The 24,793-nt window shown below is 39.2% G+C and overlaps 1 protein-coding gene across 1 annotated transcript in view; it reads right to left on the bottom strand.

Moving 5' to 3' along the window:
* The window catches only part of NKAIN3 (sodium/potassium transporting ATPase interacting 3), an 821,388-nt gene that overhangs the window by 390,593 nt on the left and 406,002 nt on the right, over nucleotides 1-24,793 (bottom strand). Inside the window, exons 2-3 of the mRNA XM_077492777.1 lie at nucleotides 23,030-23,167; nucleotides 18,210-18,290 (exon numbers count right to left, since the gene is read on the bottom strand). Of these exons, the coding sequence (XP_077348903.1) occupies nucleotides 18,210-18,290; nucleotides 23,030-23,167 (219 nt within the window). The remainder of the gene's footprint in view (nucleotides 1-18,209; nucleotides 18,291-23,029; nucleotides 23,168-24,793) is intronic.

Below are 24,793 nucleotides of genomic sequence, written 5' to 3'. Positions count from 1 at the left end.
GATCTTGTGTGGTATCGCCGGACCGGCTGCAAGATACTGGTACCATACGAGGGTTCTACAAGTTGTCTACGAATTCTTCAGTTTTTACTAAAGTGTTCTACATCAAGTCTGATTTAAATAGCTTGTTGGCTGCTAGAGCTGGTGAGAGAAGGACTATCCAATAAGAGTGAGGATCCAGTTGTGAATGGCTGTTCTCTGGATTACCTGATATGAGAGGTGTGTTTTTCCATACTGGCTTAACACTAAGCCCCTGTACACACGGTCGGAGATTCTGCCAACCAAATCCGTCGGATTTTGTCCGTCAGATTTAGTCTGACGGATTGTGTCCGAAACTGTTGCATACACACGGTCTGACTAAGTTGTCGAAAAATCCGATCTTTCAGAACGTGATGACGTAATTTCGTTACGATGGGACTAGATTCAGGCTAGTAGCCAATAGCTTTGATGTAGGAATTTGATCTGAGCATGCGTGGCACTTGGTCCGATCAAAATTCTCTACACATGATCGGAGTATGTCCGACCGACCCAGTTGGTCGGGAAATATTTCCAACATGTTGGAAAATTGGGTCGGACGGAGATTCGGACGGAATCAGTCCGATGCATATCACACACAGTCGGATTATCTGACGACACGGTCCGATAAGACGCATTCCGACGGATTCTCCGACCGTGTGTATGCGGCTTAAGAGTACCTGGACTTTTTCCCTACCTAAACCCTCTAATCCCATGTTGAGAGACTGTGTTTGTTAACTATCTTTTGCAAATAAAAATTTTTCTTTGAGTGGATCTGGTGTCAGTCTCTGCAGTTCTTGGGCCATCTACCTCGGGAAACCCCTAGACATGCACGAGGTAAAGAAGGTAACAATAAGCCCAATTAATTCAGCCGCTCCTTCAGGGGTCAGTGCTATATATATATATATATATATATATATATATATATATATATATATATATATATATATATATGGGTAGTTTGTTATTTTTATTACAAAATTTTGTTATGAAATTCCAATTTAAATGTGGTGGTTGTATTTGTTTTTATTTTTTAGGCATTTTTCCTTTTTTTTTTACCTGTGATCTTGACAGTAACACACTTCCAATCTTATAGTTTCTCCAATTTGGATGGAGGAGCAAAGTGAAATCTTTGGACAGCAGCACTGTCAATCTGTGGGGAGGGTAGTGTTAGTTGCCATAGCAAATTTGGATAGATTTGACTAACAAATTAAAGCCAAATTCCAGCTAAAATTAATCAGTTTCAGCAATATTTTTTTTTTCCTCTCGAGTTAAAGTTTTAAAATAAAGCTGATCATTGTAAGCACCCCTCTCAGTGGTAAATGGTTTGTCTCAACATTGTAACTATCACTTTTTCTGGACAGCTTGCTCTGTTAAGTTGATACAGAAAAATAAGTTGAAAAATAACAGACTGGCCAGAAAAATAAAGGGGAAAAAAGAATAAAAACAAATGCAACCACCACATCTAAGAATCAGTAAGCTGCAATATAATGAATTTTTGATTTTGGGTTTAATGTCACTTTAATATCATCTTCATAATTGCATACAGCACATGTAAATTCTAACAGAATGACATTTTGTTTGCTAAAGCACCATGTATCATAAAAAGCCATGTTCTTTTTCATTAATACGATATTGTTCACTATTTTTTAGCCTAAGCATAACAACACTGCTAAATCTCTGCAGCAAATTGCAGCATACATGTATTCCTCCCACCTAGATTTTAAGCTCTAATGGGGCCCTCTGATTCCTCCTGTATTGAATTGTAATACCGCGTACACATGACCGGATTTTCCGGCAGAAGGTCCGATGGTCTTCCCAACGGAGTTCCAATAGACTTCCAACCGAACGGACTTGCCCACACACGATCACACCAAAGTCCGTTCGCTTCGAACGTGATGACGTACGACGGCACTAGAAAAGGGAGTTCAATAGCCAGTAGCCAATAGCTGCCCTTGCGTCGTATTTGGTCCGTCGGACCAGCATACAGACAAATGGTTTTCCCGATAGAAATTAATTCTGTCGGAAAGATTTGAAGCATGTTCTATTTCTAGGTCCATCTGAATTTTTGAAGAAAAAAGTCAGATGAAGCCCACACAAGATCGGAATATCCAACGGAATGATTCTGTCAGACCTTTTCTGCTGGAAAGTCAGTTCGTGTGTACACGGCATAACTGTACTGTCTGCCCTCATGATGTAAAGCGCTGCGCAAACTGTTGGCGCTATATACATTTATTTATAATAATAATACAGCAACTGACAGTAGAAAATGCCTATGGGACATGCATCTGCAAACATGCATGCTAAGCCACGTGGTGTTTCAGCACCATACTGTTCAGTCCAGCACTTTTTTGAAAAAGAGTCAAAAATTTCCTTTCCATTGAATGTTTCTCACATGTAGAGCAGCCCATTGAAATAATAATCTGCCCTACACACAATGCGCACGAACACGTGCATGCTCACTTGCACTTGTAGGTGTGAACCTAGCCCTAATGAAATCAGCAGATTTAAAAATTATTTTCAAAATATTAAAAATTACTGGACATTTCTTTAACATGTTAAAATTTTACATTTCGTTGTTTGAGCTTACAAATAATTTAAAGGAATAAATAACCCAAAAAATAAAATAAAATAGTGCCTACCTTCATTACTACTATTTTTACAACCTATAATTTTCTCTAAAACCACATGTACACTATGAACGAAACATTCCATTGGTAATGATATACACATTTGAGGGGGATAATAGTTCACTATGATTAAACATTTCTCTGTCATGGAGAACTGCCTTGAGGAATAGCTTATACAGAAAATGACTTGATGCCTTTTTTTTTCCCTTCTGTTATTGTAACTGCACTGCAAAGGTTAGCATCCATTAATATACCGTATGCCTCTTTTTTGAATACCAAACAGCAGAATGATTAATACAGCTGCGATGGGTGCTCAGTAGGAATGATTTAACCATTAACTGGTTACATTAAAAAACAGGAGCAGGCTCTTGCTACTGAGCTGTATAGGTCAGAGATGTCACAAATCTTTAAATATTGGGGTTGAACTGCATACTGAGCAGTCTAAAAAAACAAACCTAGTCTGTGCATTACCAGTAATTTATAGAGTGGCAAAAGTTCAAAGTGCTTACAAGAATTTACAGCTTGTATAGGTGATTTGGATTTAAGAATATATATGTAAGCTCATTCTCTGGACTGTCAGTGTTAGGCAAAAGAGCAGAGATACATTCAGTGCTGTATCTTGGCCTAGGCCAACAAGGCCCAGGCCTAGGGTGGCACTTTGCAGGGGGGGTGCAGCAAAAAAGCCACTCCCTTCAGGAAAAAAGCCCCTTCTGACTCCTGCGGCCCCACCTGCCACACATATACAGTCCCCAGCTGCTGGCGGCTTGCTGTAGAGCAGAACTTATAGGCAGTATGGAACGTACTTGGCTGGGTAGGGAGAAGGGACTGGTGACCCCATAGAGTGGCCGATGACTGGCCCTGCCCTGCTGCATGCACCTCTTAGCACATTTGTCCCACTCGGCTCTTCATCCTATCAGCACATGATGAATGAACGACGGCTGGGGGTGATAATGCCGGTGCCTGAAGGGTGGCCGGGGGTGTCAGTGCAGTGACAGCATTGCTGTGTGACAGAAAACAGCATCATCATCCATTGGTGAACAGAGCACTGAGCACCCCACTCCCTCTGAGGAGGAGTGGCAAGATGATAATGGAGAGAGCTTCACTGAGCTGGAGGAGAAGCCTGAGGACAGGTATGAATAAAGTGTTCCATGCCACAAATGTATTAAACAAACTTTGCAGTACATTCATTTTCACTGAATATGCACTGTTTGATGAGTTTGCATTGATTTCAGCATGTGCTCCATGCATGCTAAAATCAATGCAAACTCATTAAACAGTGCATATTCAGTGAAAAGTAATGTACTGCAAGGTGCCCTCTCAAGCTGCACTGGTGAGGCCGCACTGGTGGTGACTGATGAGGCGGCACTGATGGCCACTGATGAGGCCACACTGGTAGTGACTGTACTGATGGGCACAGAAAGGCTGCACTGACAGGTGGCACTGATAAGCACCGATGAGGCGGCACTGATGGTTGGCACTGATGCGTGGTACTGATGGGTGGCACTGAACGGCATTCATAGGTGGCACTGATCACTGATGAGTGGCACTGATGGGCACTGGTAGGCACTAGTAGGTGACACTGATAGACAGCACTGATCAGTGGGACTGATTATGAGACACTGATGGGCATTCATTGGCAGCAGTGGTGGGCATTGATGGGTGGCACTGGTAGGTGTCACGGTGGGCATTGGCAGCTGGCACTGGTGGTTAAGGAAAATGCAGCCACGGCTCTCTGTGTGAGGGACCGATGTCCCTCTGACAGAAGCCGATGATCGGCTTTTTTTTCCCTCACGCTGCAATTTTTTTTTTTTAAATACCGATTTGCAATCTTCTGTTTACATCACGTGATCAATTGTCTTTGGCTGACAGCTGATCAAGTGGTAAGGGGGATCGACCCTTTACTCTGATCTATGATCAGCCAAGTCTCTTAGACTCAGTGATCACAGAGCGCGCTGAGCACGACCTGCAGGGATGCGCAGACAGCTCTTGCTCGAGAGGACGTCCATGGACGCCCTCCCGGCAATTAAGGCTCACACTGTAGCCGTCTTTCAGCTATAGCACGGGCTAGGAAGTAGTTAATATTAGTAAAGTTGTTGTTAATATTTATTTTTGGAACTTAATTCTACATGTAGCACTGACCCCCAAAGGAGCTGCTGGTTTTTTTATTGGGCTTACCGTTACCTCATCTGCTCGCTTCTCCGTCTCAGGGGTCCCGTTGGAAAGTGAATCAAAGAATGCTAGCTCCGACACTTAGTCCTTTTTCCAAGATTTATTTGTGATAAACAAAAAGTTTTGCAATAGAGGGATGGAGGGTTAAGGGGAGTTCAAGTACCTGGTAATTGCCGGTTAGAGGTATTTTCTTGATCCAGAGGACAAACAGATTCCACAGACTGGATCTTGCAATTAAGAAGCATTTTTCTCACTGACCTAGCAGCCTGTGAGATGCTTCAACAAAATCTCTGCCACAGACTTGTCAATTTAGATGAACTTCTTGAAAAATGAAAGAGTTGTCACACAGTACCAGTTTCCTTCAGCCGACCAGGCGATACCGTATGGCAGGTGACCCGACCCCAAGACACAGGAATAGGCAGCACACACCCCAGGCCAGGAGGTTCATGAGGTCGGGATAACAAACCCCAGAAAAGAGACTCATCAAAAGGGCATCAGTACCTTAAATACCCCCACCCAGAATGCACAGCGGGTGAACCGCTCCCACTGGGCTATTTCTGAGGGGGTATTCAATGCATTCAGCCTGTTGCGTTTCCAACACTTACCAGTGGTGACAGCAACACCTACGGCCAAGTGGAAACTAGCATAACCCAGCTGAACTGGCACAGAAACCAGAAGTTTGAAATAAGTAGCCTGAGCCAAACTACAGCTCCAAACAACTCAAATTTGAAAAAAAACAATAGCGCTTGCTCATTAGGAGCAGGGCACTACATACATAAAACATTTAACATTGTAATTTCATGATATAATTTACAAGGGTCTGTTTAGGGGCAAACTTAGGGGCGGGCAGAGTAGGGGTTGGGTGGGGCAAGTGGTGGCAAGTAACTCTTAAGGCCTAGCTAGTGGCTCAGGACTTAAAATTTTGAGCTGTGTATTGTACATTCACATCAGTCCCTGCCCTCAAGGAGCTTACAAGTAGGCACTTGGTACCCACTTTTAATGTACAGAGAGGAAAAGGTGGAGCCTAAAGTGGAAGGGGTGTGGTTTACAGATGACAGGGTGGGTCTTGACCAGAAAGGGATGTGGCCTTGACAGGAAGGTGTGAGTCATATTTAAATTAAGGAGTGCACAAGTTTAATCAGGCCTAGGGCAGCACAAAACATAACTACACCACTTTGATTTACTAAAACAGAACCATCTGCATGTGAATTTTAAGCCCCTAACTGTATATTTCCCAATGTATCTCATCTTATGTAAATAGGATTGCAGGGAATTAAAAATTCAATAAATTGACCTTTAAAATGTTTTACTAAAAAGGTTAATGTTGGATATTGTTTAATAATTATTAAAAAATGTCATCTTACACGTCTGTCTTCAAAATGAGTTAAAAAAAAGAAAAAGATCCTGACATATAGTGTCTGCTTTAAAGAGAACCGGTTATGACCAAAATATGGATTGCCAATGCTGTCCTATCCTTCTTAAACCAGAAGGAACCCAGAGATCCCCATATTTCTCTCAAGTCAGGTGTATTGTTTTATTTATAAAAATGTAGAACTACAGTGCCTTAAAAAAAGTATTCATACCCCTTGGCATTTTCCACATTTTATCATGTTATAACCAAAAACATATTTTATTGGGATTTTATGTGTTAGACCAACACAAAGTGGCACATTATTGTGAAGTTGAAGGAAAATGATAAATGTTTTTCAAATTTTGTTACAAATAAATATGTGAAAAGTGTGGGGTGCATTTGTATTCAGCCCCCTTGAGTCAATACTTTGTAGAATCACCTCTCTCTGCAACTACAGCTGCAAGTCTATGGGGATGTCTCTACCAGCTTTGCACATTTACTGAGTGGAATTTTTGCCCATTCTCCTTTGCAAAATAGCTCATGCTCTGTCAGATTGGATGGAGAGCGTCTATGAACAGCAATTTTTAAGTCTTGCAACAGATTCTCATTTGGATTTAGGTCTGGACTTTGACTTGGCCATTCTAACACCTTAATATACTTTGAGCTAAACCATTCCATGGTAGCTCTGGCTGTATGTTTAGGGCCCTTGTCTTGCTGGAAGGTGAACCTCCGCCCCAGTCTCAAGTCTTTTGCAGACTCTAACAGGTTTTCTTCTAAGATTGCCCTGTATTTGGCTCCATCCACCTTCCCATTAACTCTGACCAGCTTCCCTGTCCCGCTTAAGAAAAGCATCCCCACAACATGATGCTGCCACCACCATGGTGTGTGCAGGATGATGTGCAGTGTTAGTTTTCCACCACACATAACGTTTTGCTTTAAGGTCAAAAAGTTAAATTCTGGTCTCATCTGACCAGAGCACCTTCTTACACATGTTAGTTGTGTCCCCTACATGGCCTCTCGCAAACTGCAAACGGGACATCTTATGGCTTTCTTCTTGTCCTGTCGACAGATTCTCCCACCTGAGCTGTGGATCTCTGCAGCTCCTCCAGAGTTACCATGGGCCTCTTGGCTGCTTCTCTGATTAATGCTCTTCTTGTCCGGTCTGTCAGTTTAAGTGCCCATGTCTTGGTAGGTTTGCCATTGTCAGGACTTCTTTCTCTGAGCTGGCCGCTCAGCTGTTGGCTAATTGCCAGCTCCTATCTCTCCACATTGACTCATCTGTTGATGATATCCTGCTCGTCAGTCCTGCCTACTTAAGTCCAGATGATCTCTGCCTTCACCCTGGTCACATCTCTGGAGACGCTCTCCTGTGTTCCTGTTAAAGACTTGCTTGGCTGACATTCCTTCTGACTCCAGATCCTGCTTGCTGTTCTACTACGCTGTTCTCTGGCTCCCTGACGTTTTGGCTTGTCTGATTATCCGTTCCGGTTCCTGAACTTTGGCTATGTTTTGACTATGTTTACCCTTTTTTATTATTAAACAAGTGTGATTTAACTGCACTTCTGTCTCAGTCTGATTCATGGTTTCTGACTGCCATACTCTTTCCTTTTTCAGATGATGGATTGAACAGTGCTCCGTGAGATGTTCAAAGCTTGAGATTTTTTTATAACCTAACCCTGCTTTAAACTTCTTCACAACTTTATTCCTGACCTGTCTGGTGTGTTCATTGGCCTTCATGATGCTGTTTGTTCACTAAGGTTCTCTAACAAACCTCTGAAAGCTTCACATAACAGCTGTATTTGTACTGAGATTCAATTACGCACAGGTGGGCTCTATTTACTAATTAGGTTACTTCTGAAAACAGTCTGTTCTACTAGATTTCAGTTAGGGGTATCAGAGTAAAGGGGCCTTTACAAATACATGCTATACTTTTCAGATATTTTATTTGTAAATAAAATTGACAACCATTTCTGGTACCCAAAAAATTTGAAATCCCCAAAAAATACATTCACATTTTTGGTTATGACATGAGAAAATGTGGAACATTTCAAGGGGTATGAATACTTTTTTAAGGCACTGTATATTGGTAATATTCAGCAATGCAAAGCATCATGTTAGCTTTAATACCCCCCTCCCCAGCAGCTAGGACCAGATTTCCATGTCTGAATTTTGTGGCTACACAACTTTTAGTGCCCTAAGTAGCATTCCTCTGCCAGGGATAACTCTTTTAGAAAGCACCTTTTCTTTTTTTCTGGTCCCAGCCTAGCTTAAAATTTTGGGATGATGTATAAAAAGGAAAAACAGAAGCGCACACCAGTAGACCACCTGATTAAGTATGATGAAAGGGGTGTTTTCTTGGCTTGGTGGAGGAACTGCCACCTCTCAGGTCACAAACTCTGCGTAAAGCGATTCTATTACATTGGAAAAAAGCTGATGAACAAGGCACTGCTGTTTTACAAAGCTACTTACCTGACTTAAGGTTGTCCCAAAAAAATTTTTTTATTATGCCAAACGAATAAAAATAATTAAAAATGCTTTGAATTTTTTTTATTAAAATAACACATGTCATTCTTACCTGCTCAGTGTTATGGTATTGCACAGAGCAGCCCCAGTCCTTCTCTTCTGGAGTCCTCCACCAGTCCTCCACCAGTGCTCCTGGCTCCTCCACCCTGCATAGCACCCCCATTGCTCTAAAACCACCCTGTTTGCATCTTTTGACAAAAACAGCATGGCTCGCTCCTACTGCTATCAGTCTACCCTTTGTGGAGGGAGAAAAGGGAGAAAGCTGCTCCTATTATGCACAGCAATGGCTCGAGAATGGGTTTAGTTAAGTATAAGGGACGTGGGGGGGATCCTAGACACAGACGTTTTTTTCCCCTGAATGCATAGAACAAAACCTTTAGGATTTAGAATCACTTTAAAGTGGTTGTAAAGGCATATGGTTTTCTATCTTCATGCATTCTATGTATGAGGGTAAAAAACCTGTGTGCAGGATTTCCCCAGACCCCCCTGTTACTTACCTGAGCCCCCGCTCCCTCCAGCGATGTCCACAAGTGCCTTGCCTCTCTGGGGACTCACACTCAAGATTGGCTTTTGACTGCAGCGGAAGCCATTGGCTACAACTGCTGTCAATCACAGCCAGTGAGCCAATCAGGAGACAAGGATGAGGCGGAACCGTGGCTCTGTGTGTGAATGTTCCCACAGAGCCGTAGGTCGGGAGTGTGCCTGTTTGGGTGCTCGCAGAGCAAGCTGCTTGCTGTGGAGGCACCCAGCAGGATGGAGGAGCCAGGAGTGCTGTCAAGGGACCCGAGAAGAGGAGAATTGAGACTGTTCTGTTCAAAACCATTTCACAGAGCAGGTAAGTATAACATATTTTTAATTAAAAAAAGAAGAAAAAAAACATTTTACCATAGCTTTAAGCCAATACGAGGGTAAAACGTGTTGGAGGGACATAACTTGAGAGCAGACAAGCTAAAACCTTTTCATCATACATGTGATTGAGAAGTCTCCTGGTGTGTGCTTCTGCTTTTCCTTTTGACAGATTGTCTGATCAGGCTGGACAGGCCCCTTAAAAGCTAGCACCTGTCAGTGTCTGGAGGCACTAGGTTTATACATTGGGGCTTAGGCAGGTCATAGATGGTGCAAATTTCTTTCCTGCAACCATGGGTTGCAGGAAAGAAATTTGCACAATTCTCTCACCGACACAGGCAGTGCTAACAGGGCAATCCCTCCTGCCAAGCAATTGTGGCTTCCCCCAACCGCTGCCCCCTCCGACCATCCCCCCTTGGCTAGTAGAAGATTATTGCTGGTGCCTATAGCCAGCAGGCTGGTTGTACCCAAGTTGATTGATCAATCTGGCTGGCCAAGATTCAAATCGTCTATGGTCAGTCCTAGAGTGGCAGATTTTGTTTACATGGGTCACAATGTGTAAAAAAAAACATGCCTTTTTTATATAAACAAGATGGCTGTTACTAATGATGATGATTGCCTCTGCTGCCTATAGATATATGCCTACAGTGTGTAAATCTGCCCTGTCAGCAGCACATGCCCACCTTCATTTCACTCCTCTACCACTGTGTTTAATGAAAAAAAAATACCAGTATTTCCAAGTATAGAGGACCACATATCTTACTTCATGTCACAGTGATGGTGGTTGGTGAATACCCCTGTGCTGACTGGGAGGGAGTCCTTAACCCTGTAAAAGCTCCAACTAAAAAAATCTATAGTCACAACATACACTTACATTTCAGCATTATAAGAGCAATAAAAAACAACATATATTTAAAAAAAAAATCCAATATAAACTTACTTGAAAAATTCCCTTTAATGTTGCAAGTGCGGCCTGTCTGATGACCATCTCTCTACATCTTCCTGGGTTCTCTGCATGCTTTGCGGTTTCTCTGCTGTTTACTATCAATTTCTAGGTCCTAAATATCCCATGGTACCTTGCTGCCTGCAAGCAGTAGTTCCTGTATTGGCTCCGCCTCCTGAAAATCTACCTCTCCATAATTAAAACAGCGGTCTCTGTGAAATGCGTCACTCAGCAATGCATATTGCCATAGTGAATGTGTCACAGAATTCAAGAAAGTAAATGTGTGGGAAACTTCAAAAGTAAAAGGTAGCTGCAAAGCAAGCTGATCTGCTGTGCTGTCTCCTTAGAAAACTCATAGAGCTCTGGGAACTGTGTATCATGTATCAAACCAAAGATTGTATATAAATAGTAAAAAAAAAAAAAAATGCTAAAACAATTAAAAAAAAAAATCTTAACAAAAAATAAAAATAAAAAATAACATTCACCAAGATATGTATAGTTTAATGCACATTTAGTGCTGCTGTGTTCTAATGTTACTGTGTATACAGACATAAAGTATATTATTTTAAACCTTTAAACATTCTGATCAGGTACACGCTGGCACCAAAATTGGTGGCTATTAAAATGTAAAGGAACTACAACATATATTATTAAGGTGATTTACTCAGATGGTTCCAAAGGAACTAAGAGTTCTTCATAACCCCTGTACATATGTTAGTTTTAATGCTATGCAATGTCATGCTTAATTTCCCACAAATGTCATCAGCTCCGAGTGAAAGTATTTTCATGAAGAAAGGTCTCACGAGTCACAGGCTGGATTGGAATAATAAAGTAGTCCTTACACAGTAGCTTGCACATGAACAAACATTGCCAGACTTGGTGAAACATTTACATTTATATACTGGATTCACCATTTGTTTTGTCATTATGAAGTCCAGCTCCAGAGTGTAAGCCCTTGTACACACGGTCGGAGATTCCGTCGGAATGTGTCCGATCGGAGCGTTTTGTCGGATATTCCGACTGTGTGTGGTCTGCATCGGACTGTTTTCGTCGGAATATTCGTCGGACCAAATTTTCCAACTTGCCGGAGATATTTTCCGACAAACTGCTCCGATCGGACATACTCCGATCATGTGTAGAGAATTTCGATCGGACAAAGTGCCACGCATGCTCAGATCAAATTCCTACATCAAAGCTATTGGCTACTAGCCTGAACGTAGTCCCATCGTAACGAAATTACGTCATCATGTTCTGAAAGATCGGATTTTCCGACAACTTTGTCCGACCGTGTGTATGCAACAATTTCGGACAAGATCCGTCGGACAAAATCCAACGGATTTGGTTGTCGGAATGTCCGACCGTGTGTACAAGGGCTAAGGGCTACAATAAAAGCTTTTATTTTATTATAACACATTTGATTTCTGCATAGCAGTACCTAGGAGGTGGCATCTGCTCAAAAAGGGGTTGATTTACTGAAGGCAAATAGGATTGCAGGAAAAGTTACACTTTAAAGCGATTAAAGCTTGGCGAATGTAGTATAATTTCACTTTACAAAGAATACCCAATCACATACAAGGAACAATAAAAAAAAACTGAATTATCGCTTGCACATAATTGGATGATGGAAGACAGCAAATCTCTGACTCATTCACTAAGCTTTGGGGAAAATTCCCTTGCAAAGTGCAACCTATTTGACTTTATTAAATGAACCCCAAAGATTTCCAGGTAAACAAGCCCTTTTGAACAATACCATAATTTTCAGTCTTGCCTTGACTGTTCAGGCAGTAGGTGCACACCAGGAGACATATCTTGGTTTAAAATTAAAAGTATCAGACACATTTTTCTCCTTAAGACCCCTTTCACACTGAGCTGCCCCAGGCGTCAGTTGTAAAGCGGCGCTATTTTTAGCAGATCTTGGCCGTCATTTTAACACTAGCATCCGGAAAGGGGTTAAATCCACCCGCAAAACGCCACTGCAATGTCGCTTTGCCAGCGGTGTAGCAGCACTGCCCCATTGTTTTCAATGGGCAGGGGCGCTTTAGGAGCGGTGAGTTCATCACTCCTAATGCACTCCAAAGAAGCTGCTGGCAGGACTTTTTCTGACGCCCTGCCAGCACACCACTCCAGTGTGAAAGCACTCACACTGGAGTGAATGGAGCTTCTGTTTCAGGACGCTTTGCAGGCGCTATTTTTAAAGCTATAGTGCCTGCAAAGCGCCTCAGCGTGAAAGGGGTCTAAGGATGCTTTTTAGGCAGTCTATCCATAAATATGCAAACCCAATTTATTTAAATGTCATACTACATGAAAATGTATGGCAACTGGTCTAAATATTTGAGTAATGCAATTCTAGTCATATTCTGACAACTTTCAGGAAAAAGCTTATCCTTTAGTACAGGACAGACATAATTAATTGGTCTTCCTTATTGCTTTAAGTGCTTACCTCAATTGGAGCAATTCAAGAGCATCAAATTAAAATGGGCAACAATCAAAGATGTATTGGCCTTTTAGCCACAAATGAGTACTTCAATACATTACTTAATCAATACATGGAAGAGTCTCAATTTAATTTCCTATCTTTGGGAAGCTGCCATATACTAATTGTCAGAATTACACATCCACTAGCTGGCTCAGATATGGGTTTTCTATGCATGGCTTCAGACATACTGTGGAATGTCAATACAAAAATGTTTCATTGAAGCAGTCTGAGTCTAGTGAGGCAGCAAGGGCATTTTACAGTGATCAATGTGCAGGTTACATAATTTCCAATAATTTGCTATGGATGTTGAAGTCTTTACTATAACAATTCCCTAGCTGGAATGCTGTAAGTGTATTGTGTACATTATTAATAATTTCCTGGGGGAAGACCATGCAGTAACTACAACATAGAGGACACATAGATCCATTCTCCTGTCTCCAACAGGCATAATCTCAGTCTCCATACTGTGCAATTAATTACCTGTTAATTACTTGGTTAACACTGACAATTTGTGATTTTACATAAGAATGATTCTTCTATTATTAGGATAAAACACTATTTATGAGAGTCTGGAGAAACTGTAAGATGACAGATATTGTTGGATAATGAAAATAAGTAAAGACTGAAAATAATGATACTAAGCTAATATTCCAGCCACAAAAACAAATGAAGTTCCCGAATAGAGCTATAGCACACCAAAAAAAATGCTAAAATTTGCTATGCATACTCTTTGCAGCTTCTTTATGTGACACAGGAAACCGGTGATTGGCAGCAGGGGCACCAGTCTCCAGGTTCTAGCTGTCCTTCAAACAAACAAAAAGACACTGCAGAGGGCCCTTGTGTAAAACATCTGCTTGGGCCCTCTTTCGGCCCCTTGCCAGTGTTGCCAGCCACGTCTAATTATATTTTACCCTATGCATTATAGTTGTGTCCTCACTAGTACCAATAGCTCCACTGGCATCATTCCTGCAACCTTAACATACATTGACCAGGGGATAAAATACTACATCACCAACTGTTGTCTGGTGGTCTTCCATCCTGATTAGCCAGCTGCAAGTTATTGATTGGCTAATGATTAACCGTCCAATAGAATCCCCCTGATGAAGACACGTAACAAGCCCTGTGTCGAATACACATGGGGGGGGGGGGGGCAGGATGGAAGAGAAGCCTACTGAGACACTGCTGTCCTCTCCGCGAGGCAAGTAGAGGCATAAACAATACACTATTTGGTTTGGGATTGTTCGTTTTTACATGTTATGTATAGTAGCACCTCTAAGATGTGAGTACGATTCATAAACTATTTTAATAAATTTGAGTTTAAACATTATCACACTATTGGAACTTTTCTTTGCATATATATATATATATATATATATATATATATATATATATATATATATCGAGGACATCCACAGTGAAGGGATTGATGTTCCACAGAGTCTACTAACCCGGAACCCAGTGTTGGTTCTACTGCATATTTTGACCAAACTTAGGTATAGTCAAAATCTTTGAGGTGAACGAAAAACACACAGGGGGGAGCATGTGCGTGGAAAGTCACAGAAAATTTCCTTTTGTGAAGTACAGTCACAAGTCACTGTGGATTTCATATTGGAGCACTGAATAATATATTACATTTATACGGACTATATGAATATTTTTGATATTAGCACTAGTTATATTCAATCATTTATTTGTGGTTCATATATCACTATATGTGTATCCTCAATCAGCATTTATATTGTAGATTGTGTATTGTGGTTTAGTGCACAGAACAATGATGCAATGCAATCAGATCATTTGATGTGTATTAATATTTGTAATATTTTGCAATACATTCATTTATGTATATATTGGTGCGTAGGTTCCTGTTTGGTCTAGCATTTGCACTTTTGATAACATATTGTTTGCTACAGAGAGAATTATATATAGTAACTTTCAGTCCCCTTATTTTGATTTATTAATACTGCAATTTGCACTTTACGTATTAGTACACTAAATAATAGTACTCATACACAGGTATACATGGCGCGGCACAAGTTTATTTCATTTAAGTGTTGTCCCTACCTGGATTCCCTGCATAGCCCGTAATTGTCTTTTCTGAGTCCCTGTGCAGAAGTATGGACTTCTACTACTATGTCTACCCACCAATAGAATGAATATTCACTGTATATCAAAGGCCAGACTTGAACTGTATTTTATTATCCACCAGCACACAATCACAGCAAGTATGAAAACAATAGATAAGGGAGTTTCTACTCAGTATAAATTAGAAGCCAAGCAACAATGCACCACCTTAATATGCCATTTTACTAATAGAAACAAAGGTCCAAAAAACTGGGGAAACAATGCTATTGCAGAACAAAATTTCACTATGAATAGATATAAACATAGACCACTGCTAAGCATCTCGGATTCTGATAGATTTCTGACAGAGCTAGTTCTTAATGATCACTGTCGTATTCTGTATTAGAAACACAACTGTATCACATTGCCATGTATTCAGGCAATGTTAGTCCATACTTATATATTTGCTAGAGATGAATGAATACCGGAAATCATTCTCATTATTCACTTTACCGGGTGAACATACACATTACCTTGTGTAATAATGTTCTGTTAAAAAGTGGTCCATAGGGCCACTTATCATTCTACTTTGAAGCATAGTGGCAGCAGGTCTTCCCATCACTGAAGAAAATATTTAGATATATATCTACTCTTTGTAAAATTCAGCATTCTAAAAATGAAGCAGTATACTGACAGGTGTGGTCATTATGAGTTGTGGTTTAACTTTCTGTTGTTATATATATATATATATATATATATATATATATATATATATTGTTATTTTACAATTTGCTTATCTCTGCAAGATTTGGGATTCCCAGCTCTCCTAGAACCTGTGGGAGACATCACTGACATCTAGAAAGAAAAGCAAGAATCTGTAATCTAATGTGGTTATCTTTTACTATTTTAACCTCAAGTAATCATGCAACATCTGTTTAATAAAGGATCTGAAACATGCAGGGGTGGGTAGTAACACCCAAAGCTCCCTGGAGAACAGCTTTGGGAATTATGGCAAGAAGATCTTAATGTCAGTGTATCTAAGCCATGTAAGAAGACATGGACAGACTTTGACAACCAGCATCCACCTATATCTAATATATCACCTTTGGATGGACTGACCTTTTAAGAAATAGGTATTTTTTTCAATTATGAAAAACATATCAAAAATATAAAAATAATAATGCATATAATGTTTCTATAATATTTATTCACAAAAAAAACTGTGCAATATACCCACTTACGGTACATTGACTCCATGCATTAAATCAAAATCCCTAGATCGCTTATTCTGGGACAAATTGCATTTCCTGTATTTTTTTTAGATTGGTGCTTCTCATTGTATTACAAACAGCATAACTTAAATTGTACAAATCTTATACATGCCTAAAATAATTTATTACGTGGTATTTCATTTTAACACTTACAATATAAAAAAATGTCAGTTGTGTAGGTAAACTGTTAATTCTTTGTTTAAATTGCACCCTACGGTCTTGCAAAACACAGCAGATTGCTAACAAGGGACAGTGCCTCTCACTGCAAGGATAACTTGACTTTTACAACTTAACCATCTCTTAAATAATTCATGTATATTATTCAGACTTTATGCAGTTTGACAGTCATTGATTTTGCTGAGACCCTGTTTGCAGGTTTAAGCACGGAAAAAATGCTCTTTCTGATACAAATAAGCAGCTTGTGGCTTAGGAGAAGCTCAATTAAACTTGCAAAGTCATGAGTGACAGTGGATGGAGGGAGTCATCAGCCCATACAAAAAGTCTTGACATATCTCTAAAACTTGCTATATTTCTAAAACCAAAAATATGTTTTATGTCTCTTGGCCAGCGAAGTATTATGTGGGGCATGGAAAGCACATCCCTAACATACAATTGTCCAATCACTTAGAATGACTGATGAATAAGTGGAAGGAATACTCGCAGGGATCAATGCCTTGAAAATAACATACTCTTTATTCTCTGCATATTTCAGTTGGCAGGCTGTAAATTCAGTTTTAGTTCTAGCAACTACTACTTTTTCAATAAAAGCCTTAGTATTTTAAGTAAAATGGGTTTCCTTTTGCATCCAGTCTTCTATGGCTTTGTACACACAAGATGTGAAAAAGTGCTGGGACCATAAGGGTTAATTGTGGAACTGATCAGGGCACATAAGCAGAAGAACCTCTCAATAATGTGGACAATTTCAAAGAAGCATATGGTGAATAAATGCATGAGCAGGGCTTACTTTTGGTGTGATTTATCAAAAGGATCAATATAGGGAGGAGAGAAATATAGGGAAATTATGTGTACATTTTGAATCTATCTGTAAATGTTGGGGTCGGTCTCATCACCTATGAAATCACTAAGTATCTATTGATCAATGGGAACACCCATCATGAAGAACCCACATAAAGTCTCAGCTGGTGGGAGCAGGCAGGAGCAAACTTTTCATTGGAAAAATCAAGATTTGTATATAATGTTATCTGCCAGTAGCTTCAGATTTCCTAGTTGTTTTGATGTGTGGTTTTCACTGAAAGTCATCTCTGCTTAAGCAGTTATTCATTATATGCTTAATTTGAATCACACAGGTATGTGGCAGGTTTCTTGAACATCCCTTTGCTGTTGAGGACTCATTCATTATAATGGCTAGTACCCCACCACCAACAGAAGATTAGACGGCCAGGCTTATAGCTGCTTAGAAGCCCCAATATCTGAATGAACATCTGCAATATCCATGTATGTGAATACGTACTTGAAATATAATGCCTTTTTAGAGATTTTATAATTCTCTATTTTGTAGTTGTAAATAGAAACATATATTTGTATCCTATTTGCAATATGCACAATCAAGTGTCGATTCTCAAGATTTCTGCAATTCCTATTATTTAAAACAATGTAAACCAATTACCATCTTCAGTAATATACAAGTTTGTCTACCAAAGCATAGCAAACTTGTTGGGTACTTTATGTACTAAAGTCATTTCATTTTTTTAGGTTCAGATATTGAAATAAATGTCATTCTTCGATTTTTTTTCACTAAAATAATTTGAAAGATACAAAATATGTAAACACATTTATTTGACTTTATATCACATGAGTGAGCTGGCATGAAACTTGTACAGTAGATATACCGCTGCATATAGCAAGCTGTGTTCATCTTACAGACTGTACAGCAATTCTCTTATATAAAATAAATAAAACTTACTTTAGAAAGTCCTCCTACTTCCAGGTAGAAACATATGATGAATACATTCCATGCTACCCAAAAAGCCGTCCACACTGTGTACTAGATAAAGAGAAAAAGACAGGATGTTATAGTACATCGTAAAGTTTAGTAAAATGTGCTTTCCTTAAAGTGTCATTAAACACACATCATTAAAAACTGTTAGTACATGCTGTATTACATGCTGTATTACATGCTGTTCATACTCAGTCACTCTGGGATTCGTTTTATGTAATCTTCAAAAACCTGATTGATTCTGATGTTCACCGCCCCTCCATCCATGTCTGTGTCCCCGCTGCAGCCTGAGATTGCGTAGACCCGCCATTGCCACCATTACTGAGCATCAGGGCTGCTGTTAGAAATCACAGGGCCCTGTACAGCCAACAGCCTATGTTGTGCCAGAAACCTGTGTAAATGAGCCCTTCATTTATTAAATATTTTGCTTACAATTTAAAAAAAAATGTAAATAATTTTTTACATTTCTTTTTTTTTACAATTTGTCATTTTTTTTAACATAAAAAAACATGTTTTACAATGCTGTGGGGGGGGGGGGGGGCTTGTGTGAAATATAAATGGTCCAAACAGACCCCTGTCAGTAAATCAGTGATATGTGAGGGAACTGATGGGGTGAGCTGAGGGGTTGAAAGATAGATTTGGGTGTCATCGGCATAGAAATTGCATTGAAAGCCATGGGAATCTATCAGCAGTCCCAGGCAGGAGGTGTAAAATGAGAATAAGAGAGGTCCAAGGACAGAATTAGTATAATCACAGAGACCAATGGAATAGAGTTTTTTGAGGAGGAGGGGGTGGTCAACTGTATCAAAGGCAGCAGAGAGGTCTAAGAGTTAGAGTACAGAATAGCAGCCATTTGTGTTAGCTGTTACTGTAGTAAGTGTACTGTAGTAAGTTGTTTGTGAGTTTTAGGAGAGCAGTTTCTGTGGAGTTTTGAAGGCGAAATCCAGACTGAAGGGGATCAAGAAGGTTATTCTTAATGAGGTGGCAGATCAGGTGGTTATACACTAAGCATTCAAGAAGTTTGGAGACAAAAGTAAGGAGATGGGTCTTAGGTTAAGATTGGTTTGGGTCCTTTTTCAATATGGGGGTGACCAGTGCATGTTTTAGAGGGTTGGAAAAGACACCAGTAGAAAGGGAGAATTTAAAGATGTGAGTCAAAGAGTGTAGAATAGAGCTAGAGGGTGACCATAGTATTTGCGAGGAAATGGGGTCCAGAGGGCAGGTAGTTAGGTGGGTATTAGAAAAAAGTTTAGTGACTTCCTGTATCAACTTAAATAAACGTGACATTCCCGCGCTTACCAATTCAACAATGTGTAAATGTCTTAATAGTCAAATAAAGTAAACCAATGGCTGCAAGCATAAAACTTATGTTCCCACAAATACCAATAAATGTACACACATACATACACTGCACCACCCTTGTTGTGAGGTGTATATGTGCTATGCTCCCCCACACTCCGCTAATAAAATGGTATATTCAAATAGAAATAAAAATAGAAATAAACTAACCAAATGTTTCCATTATAATCAACTAAATTATGGCAAAGTATCAATAAATAAATAAATGTAAAACGTGTGTATACATTATCTATCAGCTACACCAAAGCATCAAATATGTATAAACAGTGAGCCCCCAAAGTTACACAGTCATATATCACTGTATTTTATATAAATAACCATCTCTGAGTAATTGTATCAATTTGTAAACAAATCTTGAATTACTTTCTTGCACTACAATAGAATACAGGGTCATTACAGTTGTCATCAGAGTGAGTAGAAGCACGTGTCCATTGTTTTAGGTCATAAGAGGAGGTTAGGCTGAGAAGTTTACAAGTAGCTGGTGTATTAATCTTAACAGGGATGTTGAAGTCACTGAGAATGATTGTTAGAATTTCAGAAGAGAGAAAGTAGGGTAGCCAAGCAGAGAAGTCATCAAGGAAGCTTGATACTGGTCCAGGAGGCCAATAGATCACATAAATTCTCAAAAAAACAGAGAAAATAAACAAATACAGTGAGCTTCAAATGAGGAGAGGGAGAGAAAGGGGGGTGAAAAAAGGACCTGAAAAGTGCTTTGATGGGACAGGAGGATTCCAAATCACCTTTCCATCCACTAGGCCTGTGGGAGTGAGTCCAGAGGAGGCCACAATGGGAGAGGGCAGCAGGAAAGGCAAGGTCAGATGCTTGAAGCCAGGTTTCAATAATAGTTAGCAGATCAAACAAGTTAGTGATAAACAGGTCAAGGACAGAGGCGAGTTTGTTACAGACAGAGCGGATATTCCAAAGGGCATTGTTAGATCTTCTTGTCAATCTTGAATATGTAATCCCAGCAGAACAGTCTTGTTTGTTGCTGTGACCTTGCTCTTCCTATCTTGGCCTCTTACCTTGCCTCAGGCTTGTCATGCCTTTAACGTTAACCTTCTCCTGTGTTCCTTCCCAAGTTGTCATTTATAAATGTAGCTAACTTGTTTGCCATTTGTGTTTTCACCTAGTGCCTTGTCTCTCTCTACTGAAATACTCTTCCCAGTATTTGTTTGCTGTAATTGTACCTGTTTCTCTACTTCCAGTTCTGTGCCAACTCTGTCTGCCATTACCTGCTTGTCCTTGTCATTTGTCCATGGTCTTTGTGTAGCTTGTCTGTCCCTGTATATGTAGGAGTAAGTGGGCTCATATAGATTTATTAAAAGCAGTCCTGGACCTTAGGTGAAGGAGATGAACCCTAAAATACTACAGCAAATTTCCTAGAGCATATCCTTTTTGCCCTGCTGTTTTTCCTCCACCACTTCTCCCCAGTCACTGTCAGGCCCTGGTTTTTAGCTGTCTTCAGAAAGGTAAATGTGAGAGGCACAGCCTGGCAGCATTTTACATCGAATTACTAACCCACCACCTAAAGACCTATGAAAACCAGATACTAGACATATGCACTGCTGGAAAAAACATTTTGTTTTAGTTTTATTAATTTTTTTCGCTTTTTGGGTCATTTGTTCTGATCGATAAAATTTTGAAAATTTGTAAATTAGAAAATCCGAAAATAAGAAAGACAATCTGAAAATTTGAAAGAATAACTATTAAATTATAGGTATAGGAATTTCCTTTCAAATTTGGTTGTTAGTGAACGTAACAAATACGAATTTATCTGAAGTTACACGTCATCCAAAATAATGAATGCCACATCTAACAAAACAAAGGGAATGGAACGAATTAATAATAAATTATAATAAAATGTTTTTTTTTATTATTATTGTTATTTATTATTATTATATTGTTACGTTCCATTCGTTTAGATACACATTCGTTATTCCAGATAATTTGTAACTTTGGATAAATTTGTTCACTAACAGCCACATTTGAACGGAAATTCCAATACCTATATTTTAATAGTTAGTAATAGTTAAGTTATTATTAGTTAGTTATTATTTCAGATTTTCACATTTTCAGGTTTTCAGACTTTAAAATTTTTAATTTCTGAATTTACAAATTTTCGAATATTCTAAAAAAAAATTGTTAAATCGGCTTTCATTAATTCTGATATTTCAGAATTAACGAATTTGTCAAAATTAGTTAAAAAACTAATTTGGAATGAGAGGAATTACACATGTTTACCAGACACAGCTAGGTCTTACGACTCAGACAGGGCACTTCATCATCTGTTGATAACATAACTTTCACTGGCATCTGCATGTTGACCCTTTTACCTTCTTCTCATTGGAGTCCGCTTGTGTTCTGTCAATCTCTTATGTGATATTAGTTTTAACTTTGGCTCTAGATGGTTATTAATTCTGGCTCTAAATACAATTAGTACATAGCAATTATGTCTGTATACTTGCATGTATTAACTTATATATATATTTTCTACATTGGATATTTTTTATTAGTGTTTTTAATAGCATGTACTACCATTATTAACACAGGGGTTGATTTAGAGTCCTTTCACACAGGCATTGTTAGCGGTAAAGTATCTCTAGTTTTAGCATTGCTTTACTGATGTTTTAGAGACATTATTCGGCTGCTAGAGGGGCACTTTTATCCCCCGCTAGCGGTTGAAGAAAGGGTTAAATTCTCCTGTGTATCGCCGCTGCTGAAGCACTTTGCAGGCGATTTGGCAGCAGTGCCCATTCATTTTAATAGGTAGGGGCAGTGGAGGAGAATGTGTATACACTGCTCCTCCACCACCCCAAAGATGCTGCTTGCAGGACTTTTTTAACGTCCTGCCAGAGTAGCGCAGCTCCCCAGTGTGAAAGCACCTTGGGGATACAGCAGAGGCATTTTTCAAGGACTTTAAAGGCGATATTTTTGGCCCTTTAGCGACTGAAAAATGCCTCAGTGTGAAAAGGGTCTTACTAAAGACAAATAGACTGTTGTACTTTGCAAGGGAATTTCCCCAGAGCTTACTGAATATGGTGCAATTTCACTTTGCAAAGAATACTCAATCGTATTCAAGGAACATAAAAAAAAATAGCATTTGGCTTGCACATGACTGGGTGATGGAGGTCAGTGGAACTTCACTTCATTCACAAAGCTCTGGGGAAAAGTGAACAACCTGTTCGCCTTTAGCAAACCAACCTTATAGTGTTGCAATTATTTTCATTTTTTTATTTTTATTTTATGATGGTAGAAATACTTTTAAATGAACCCTACCAGCTATATAAATAACTCAGTCAGAGATGTTGAATGGATTGTCACTGGGAATGAGAACTTACCATCTTTCATCTGCAACCCATATGCCATGCTGCTTTACCTAAAATATCCTAACAAATATCCTAACAAAAGTGGGAAATGAAGTAACTTACCACTACTATGTATCGCGGTCTGTACTGTATGGTACCAAATAATCCTAATATTACAACAATTATGTGAAGAAAATTTCCGAGGATTGGTGCCCATTGGTATCCAAGAAAGTCAAATATCTGTCTTTCCAATGCTGCCAACTGAAACAAAACAGAAACAGTAATTCCTCAAATATGTTAAACAGGATATTGTAAACTTTATAAAACTCATATAAGCATACTGAATAAGTAAGTCTTACATTTAGGTTTACATTTCGACCTTTTAACCATCTTAGTTGCAATGATTGCTATTTGCATACATTGTACAACTTTATGAACAGTATGGTACATGCTAGATAACCATATATACTATTATGACCGTTTAAACCAGAATAAATCTTTGAAGGCAGCTATTCTCTTTGCCTTGCTATTTTTACTTCATCAATGCTAAAAAAACAAAAATCAGATTATAAAATCTGATTCACGTGTAACTAATCATTTCATTGGAAATCATTCCCCGTTCTGCATCAAACATAAGTTGGAATGGCAATCAACATGGATAGAAACAAGGTGCATGCAAGGACAAACCGTCACCAACACCCGTCCACATTGCCTCTTACGCCTCGTACACATGATTAGATTTTCCGCAGACAAAACCTCAAACTTTTGTCCGAAGGCGTGTGCCTGGATTTTGTCTTGCATAAAAAAGGCCAAGGAATTTTTTTAAGCTCTTTCACGCCACCCTTTGGGCTCCTTCTGCTAATTTCGTGTTAGTAGAAGTTTGGTGTTGATTCTCGCTTTTCATTTTGTGCTTTTCATTCAGCACTTTTCAGTTTGCACTTTTCATTTCGTGCTTTTCAGTTTGTTCCTGAGTGGCCGTTCTTCAACCAGCCATGTTGCGGAATCAGAGGAGATAACGTGTTATTTATTATTGGCCTTGGAGTTATTGCTTTGTCCCAAGTCGAGTCCAGGAACAGGAGGAGGAGGATTTCTTGGACCAAAGATTGAATGCTTTATTAATCGTGACCAGTTATGTCATATGCCTTTGCTGCGGGAGCACCAGGCGAATAATCCAGATGATTTTCGGAATTATCTCCGGATGATAGACCCCTGCTTTGACCAACTCTTGGCATTGTTGACTCCCTATATTAAGAAGCAGGACACATGAATGAGGCTTTTATTTTATTTTTTGGTTGAATAATAATGATTTGATTTGTTATATTTTTGGATGCATAGAATGCACTTTTTAGTTATATTCTATTAGCATATAGCATGTCTAATTGTATTTGTTTTCTTTTTTTAATGCAAAAAAAAAAAAAAAATGTGGAGAATAATACTTGGCTAAGTGTTTTACTTCAAATGACAGTTTGGGAGTAGGTAGTTACATTTAAAAAAATACAATGTAAAATTGACAAGGGACACCAACATAGTTGTATTTTTGATCTAAAAAAACTACGGGATAATGGTGTTATGGTAAAAAAGAAAAAGAAAAAAGCATAATAATATTATTCTTGCTATCACTAGAGAAAAAAAGCCTTTGAAAATACCTTTGGCAGAACTCCATCAGTATCACCAGCAAAGCAGCTTCATTATTATCACATTAAAGAAAAAGAGAATGTGCGCTGCATTTGGAGATTTCATAATTTGATGGGTGACAAATGTTAATTTTCCATTACGAACGCTAGTTTACAAGACCAACCGCTTTTTAGCAACAGACATTTGTCCACAGAAAATTCTAAAACCTGCTATCCAACAATTGTCTGCGGAAAATCCTACAACAATTGTCCG

This window comes from Lithobates pipiens, unplaced genomic scaffold (genome assembly GCF_037356315.1).
Source record: "Lithobates pipiens isolate NorthernLeopardFrog02 unplaced genomic scaffold, aLitPip1_a1.2 Scaffold_19, whole genome shotgun sequence".
NCBI classification, from domain to species: Eukaryota; Metazoa; Chordata; class Amphibia; order Anura; family Ranidae; genus Lithobates; species Lithobates pipiens.
Note: the sequence above shows the minus strand (reverse complement) of the source record. Positions and strands in the feature narration are given on the sequence as shown.